This window comes from Anarrhichthys ocellatus, unplaced genomic scaffold, assembly GCF_004355925.1.
Source record: "Anarrhichthys ocellatus isolate YVR2014 unplaced genomic scaffold, GSC_Weel_1.0 scaffold2890, whole genome shotgun sequence".
Taxonomy (NCBI): Eukaryota; Metazoa; Chordata; class Actinopteri; order Perciformes; family Anarhichadidae; genus Anarrhichthys; species Anarrhichthys ocellatus.
This window is the reverse complement of record NW_022282864.1, coordinates 1-6,643: the sequence shown is the minus strand read 5'-3', so window position 1 is coordinate 6,643 and position 6,643 is coordinate 1. Positions and strand designations below refer to the sequence as shown.

At 42.0% G+C, this 6,643-nt stretch overlaps 1 protein-coding gene across 1 annotated transcript; it reads left to right on the top strand.

The window, feature by feature from the left end:
- Nucleotides 1-64: 64 nt before the first annotated feature.
- LOC116378617 (ankyrin repeat and fibronectin type-III domain-containing protein 1-like) lies at nt 65-5,705 on the top strand (the record flags this gene model as incomplete). The annotated part of the gene is made up of 8 exons (XM_031840517.1): nt 65-172; nt 1,279-1,378; nt 1,707-1,839; nt 2,042-2,158; nt 2,335-2,550; nt 2,902-3,068; nt 4,380-4,533; nt 5,537-5,705. Coding segments are annotated over 8 exons (1,164 nt in total), but the record flags the coding sequence as incomplete, so codon positions are not given.
- Nucleotides 5,706-6,643: the final 938 nt, after the last annotated feature.

Sequence of the window (6,643 nt, the reverse complement as noted above, 5' to 3'; positions counted from 1 at the left end):
TTGGTCCTCCGGTCTTTTGTTGAAGACATCCTCTCACTGTTGGTCCTACCGGTCTTTTGTTCAGATTGGAGGGAGAGCGACGGTCGGGAGCCCAGGAGGCGGGGCCACATCGAGGCCATGGAGCGTCTGCTGCAGCAGGTCCGAGCTACTCACACACACTACTGCTGTGGAGGTGAGTTGTTTACTGACGCTATAATACCAGAAGTGTCCTTAAAGGTCTGTCAGCAAACATCACCACCTTTTGTCTTCATCTAAGTCTAAATTTGATAAAGTTGTTGCCGCTCTGTTTGTTCGGCCCCACAGCTGTAAGATCTCCTCCTCATCCAGACGCACTTTAAAGCTCCACTATTTAATACTTTTAATATTAGCATTGACTGAAATGACTCACACAGCCGACGACATAAAGAAGCAAAACAACCACAGAGAGACACAAAACTTCTACAAAGAGACACAAAACAAAGAAATGCTGTGTTCACACCAACAAACAAGCACATTTTTTTGACAGCGGGATCATTAGTGTTCATTCATGTTACTCACACAGGAGTATTGTGATTTAATTGCAATAAACAGATCAAAATGATGCCGAAATAACAACATGAAGATGCAGATTTGTAAAAAGTCTGAATTCATGTTTTGTCAGATCTGTACGCAAGATGACAAACAACTTTTAAAATGCTTGTTCTCTGAATGGAGTATTTAGCATCTGTAAACTATAGAGTATAAATGAAGATATATTTGTATCTATAGAGACAGGTATTTGTTGGTGGAGACCAAAAACAGAGCTAAAAGAAAAACATATTATGTTTTATGTCGTCTTTAAGTTATTGTTTTTTTAAAGCAGGCTGTATTTTCTAATTTACTAAAGGTGCATATTTGTATTTATTAATTTGTTTTAATTCAAAGATTATTTCTCCCTTTTCCCATCTTCAGAATTATGATTGGGTTAATTGTCATGTAGGTTTTCACATATGAAGAATTGTCCTTGGTGTTTCGATGCATAACAATTAACAAATAAATAAATAGAAATAAAAGTAAGTACAGCAAAAGTAAAGAAAACACGGATAAAATTGACATTTAAAATATGACAAACAATAATATCAAAGTGCAGAACATCGTTCAGATTGATGGATGATGATCAGGAATCTGTCAGCAAGTAGACCTCTACTGATGTTAACATTCATTCTGCTCCTTCTTCTGCTTCTTCCTCTTCTTCCTCCTCCTCCTCCTCTTCCTTCTTCCGCTCCTTCTTCCTCCTCCTCTTCCTCTTCCTGTGTGCAGACTCCTCAAAGCTCCAGAACCCGAGCAGGAAGCAGTCTGTGTCCAGAAGTCTGAAGCATCTCTTTAACTCCTCCAACAAGTTTGTAAAGACTCTGAGGAGGTTTGTTCTGAACAAAAACTAACTACGCAAGTCTAAAAATAACATTTTCATTGAGAGTTGAACAAAGTGTAAATAAAAACATCTGAGGACCCTTAAAGACGTATAAATATACATAATATCTGTTCTTGACTAAATCCTGCTGCCACAAATACTCACTAAATGTGGATTAATCCGCCGCTGAAAATAGTCCCCATCAAAGTCAGTATTTGCTGCTGTTTGTTTGAACGTTTCACTTCTCTGATGTTATCAATGACATCAATAGAAGAAACACACATCCTGTCCATCAATAGACCTGGTTTTAATGGAGCCCTGTGCTGTTGGTCTACAGGGGGATCTACCTGGCTGCTGTCTTCTACCACAAGGACAGTTTACTGGTGACGGCCGAGGACCAGATCCCCATCGTGGAGGTGGACGACTCCTACAGCAGCTCCTTAATGCAGGACTTCCTCTGGTTCACCAAGGTAACTGCTGCTACGGGGGCTTTATTACCCAGCATGCAAAGTAGTACGTGGTCTCCATCTTTATGCAGATCCAGACATCTGACGCTAACGTTAGCTCAGCTTGTGTCTCCGATAACTTAAGATCCAGCTGTTTAATAAATAATAGAAAACAAACAATAGAAGCTGCTCGGTTTAGATAAATAATGTCTGTCTGTCTCTGCAGCTGTCCTGTATGTGGGAGGACGTCCGGTGGCTGAGACAGAGTATGTCGGTGTCCATGTCTTCATCCTCCACCCTGCAGGCTCGGCACAAGATGCTCACCGCCGCCAGCCAGCTGCAGGTCAGAACCCAAAAAAACCGCAAGACCTGAACGTGACGTTGTCACAAAGGAAAACTCACACCGAGTGAATAAACTGAATCACAAGTGCAGATTATATATCTATACATATAAATCATTTGATTGTTGTTATCATGTTCTAACATATGAAGGTGTGTGTGTACTGACTGGTCCTGCAGAACCTCCTGGGGACTCACAACCTGGGCCGGGTCCACTACGAGCCCATCAAGGACCGACACGGCAACGTGCTGCTGGTGACCATCCGCGATGTGGAGAGCCAGCACTCGCTGCTCAGCGGGAAGTGGATGCAGGTGACCAAGCTGCAGAGCCAGAAAAAGTCCCTGTCCACACCTGAGGAACCGTACGCCCTCGACATCCTCATCATCACCATACAGGTGAGGAAGCTCCTCGGACCAAAGAGTCTCTAAAGACTCTGATAATTTAAGATCCAGACGTCTGATGCTAACGTTAGCTCAGCTTGTTCCTCTGATAACTTAATATCCAGACGTCTGATGCTAATGTTAGCTCAGCTTGTTCCTCTGACGACTTGAGATCCAGACGTCTGATGCTAACATTAGCTCAGCTTGTTCCTCTGATAACTTGAGATGCAGACGTCTGATGCTAACGTTAGCTCAGCTTGTTCCTCTGATAACTTGAGATGCAGACGTCTGATGCTAACGTTAGCTCAGCTTGTTCCTCTGATAACTTGAGATGCAGACGTCTGATGCTGACGTTAACTCCTGCAGGACATCTTGGCGTACCAGCGGCGCAGCACCCACCGTCTGGCCCCGGGACTCTACCTGGGTTACCTGAAGCTCAGCAGCTCTGTAGACCAGATCAAAGTCCTGGTGTCCCAGCGGACCCCCAACATGCTCTGTCACAGCCGCATAAGAGAAAACGCCAACGTGTCCAGGTATAAAAACACACACCAATGAGTTAAAGTTAGAGACAGATGGTGGAGAGCAACACTTCTACATTTACAGTCATAATAACACTTTTTACGTCATAAATGATTATTATTTCTGATCACAATTATTTATTGATTTTAGGGACAAAATATTTTCACTCCCACGTTGTACAACATTCCTGCTGGTGGACAAATCTTTGCATTAAAATCAGACCTAACTTACTACGACTACTACCTTTTCATTCAGTGTTGATTCTGGCGCCCCCTGTGGACTAAAGCAGTAGTGTTTCTGAGCACCAGAGTCCCTTTTTCTATTTTTTCGAAAACTATATTTAATTTATATCAAATCTACAGTTTCCACAAATACATACATGGTTCACAAGTATACAAACATAAGAACACAAAGACAGATACAAGAAAAAGTGCTGTGTGCTTGGGTCAAAAGTGCAACAAATGCCACGGGAGGGACTGGCTCTTATCAATAGTTCTCCTTCTCCTGAGTTCAGTGACGACATGTTTCACCACCATGTTGCCGTCCATTACAGTCTGTTTTATTACCATTATACATCTGGTTTTCCAGATTTTGAAACATGTGATGCTGACAATGAGCTGGTAAAGTTCCCTTTGTTTAACGGACATCTTCTCAAGAGTCCCTTTAGAAAACCTCTCATTTTACTGCAGCAGATGTGAAGCTCCAAACATCTGCATCGCCCCCTGGTGGCTGTTAGTTTAAGGACCGCTTGATTTTGACATGCAGCGACGTTTTCTACAAGTGGTTTTAAACGTCTATATCGCAGTCGATCACGTTAATTTAATTGTGGGATTGAGATTAATATTAGATTAACTGTGCAGCCTTAGTTTGAATCATGAGAGAGATCATTGGTGAGTGTGTGTGTTCATGTATTCATGTGTATGAATACTTGAGACTTCCAGAGAAGCTCTGTGCAATGAGAGCTGTTTGCACCTACAGATCAGCACTCATTCAACTCATCTGACCGTATTACGTTACACTGTGTGTGTGTGTGTGTGTGTGTGTGTGTGTACAAGGAAAGATAAATACCAAACACAAAACAATAATTAAAGTTTGTGTGTTGGACTGAAGCTGCTGTTGATTTGGTCTTCCTTTAATAATGTTAACACTTGCAGCTGATCATGTTATTATATTAAATATATATTATTGATATCATATCATGCTGATTGGTAGGAACGTGCTGGTATTTTGACCTTTTTAAAACATATTAATACAATATGAATTATTCCTAATCGCAGTCACAGTGGAGATGTAGTATTAACAGTTCATATTTAATGGTTGTTCAGGGAGGAGTGGGACTGGATCCAGATGCTGTCGGCTGCAGGTGACAAGAGCGAGGAGGCGGAGTCCAGTACAGAAAGCCACGCCCCTTTACTGTACTACGAGCTACAGACGGCGATCAAGTCTCTGCTGAAACACCTGAACCTACCTCTGCCCCAGGTAAAGATCGTTACCATAATGAACATCAGCATCAGTCTGCAGTTAAAGGAGGAGAAGCTCATGTTGAAAATCAGGACTCGTCTGTTAAATTGATTCATTTTGTTTTATGCTTAAAATCTGAGCTGGTTTGTTTTTTAGGTGGGGATTTTATTAAACAAGTAATTATCTTAAATAGTAAAGATCTTCTGTACATTTATATATGTTTCATGTAAATGTTGTTTTCGTAATCGTAGTAAATTATTTTTATCGTTAAGAGATTAAGAAACAGTTGATGTTTGTAGATTTCTCTTCATTTACGATTCACATTAAAGGTTTTATTTCAGTTTTCCAGCTTGACTGTTTTAAACTTCAGTTGTTCCGTTATTGAAATCTTGAGATTGAAGTGTTCTACTCACCTTGTGGAGACAAAATCTGTTGATGTTGTCTCACCACCTTTACAGTAAAACATCAAGTTAAAGAAAGAGCCTGTTTCTTTGGTTATAGTTAAAGTTAGTGTGTGTGTTATCCTCGTAATTATCACAGATTATTATCCACATTATTTCCAGTTATTTTCCATATTATCGACCATTATCGTCCAGATTATCACAGATTATATTCAAGATTACATTACATTACAGTCATTTAGCAGACGCTTTCATCCAAAGCGACTTACTATTCAGAATCTATCACATTCACACACCGGAGGCTCAGCTACGGGAGACATGTTGAGGTTAAGTGTCTTTGCTCAAGGACACATCGACATGCGACTTGTGGAGTCGGGGATCGAACTGCCGACCCTCTGATTGAAGTACGACCCTGCTCTCCACTTAGCCACAGTTGCCCAAGATTATCACAGATTTCCATCTAGATTATCACCTATTATTACCCAGATTTTCACCGTTTTAGTCCAGATTATAACCCATCATCATCCAGATTATCACAGATTATCATCCAGGTTATGTGTGTGTGTGTGTGTGTGTGTGTGTGTGTGTGTGTGTGTGCGTGTGTGTGTGTGTGTGTGCAGGCCCGTCACTTCCGCCTGTACAGTCAGGAGGTTGTGGAGCTCGGTCACGGCGTCTCCTTCCTGCTGCTGTTGCCGGCGGCCGACGACGTTTGCTCCGCCCCCGGACAGTCCAACCCCTACACCCCCCTGTCAGGGTTCCTCCACCTCCCTCTGCAGATGTTTGAGCTCGGTAACGACACACACACACACACACACACACACACACTTTTAAATTAGTAACCAGTTACTTTTCAGATGACAGTTGTTCATCCCCTTCCTGTCCTGGTAAAACCACGTATCTCCAGATGTGTAGAGAAAATCCTCGTCCTTCTTCAGCTAAATAAACTCTTTAAAAAGCCTCTTGGAACAGATGGAAAATTCATTGTCACAAAGCTGCTTGTTCTTTTTAGAGATCCGAGGTTCTCACAGAACAGAGGCGCTACAAACACATGATGATCTTATAGAATATGATGCATTAATGTAGATTAAAGTAAACAGGATATAAAGGAGTTACAATGCTACATACACATGAATGCAGCTTCATGCAGGTCGTCTGTGCTGACTGTGTTGAGGTGGACAGACTGAGCTGTGTTACACACACACACACACACACCTCCGTCTGCAGGGAGCAGCACTAAATCAGTCTGCAGGCTCCAGCAGGACGGCCTCTCTGCTGACCCCCCCCCCCCCCCCCCCCCCACCCCCCCACACACACAAACACACACACAAGAATGTGTCAATAACACACATACACACTGCACAATACTGCCTCTTTGTACACACACTGACCTCCTCACCAACTGCGTCTCTCTGAGGGAAACTCTCTGAACATGGGACCAGATTTATGGCACTTTTTTACCAAATTTCCCCCCAAAAAGTCCCACATTTTCACCAATTATCAAGACTTTTACCAGCTGTCATCTAGATTATCCCAGGTTATAGTCCAGATATAACCTGCTTTAGTTCAGATTCTCACTGATCATCCTCCAGATTTTCACAGATTATCGTCCAGATTTTCATTGACAATCGTCGATATTATCAACCATTATCGTACATATTATAAACCGTTATCGTCCAGATTAAAAACCGTTATCATCCAGATTAAAAACCGTTATCGTCCAGATTAAA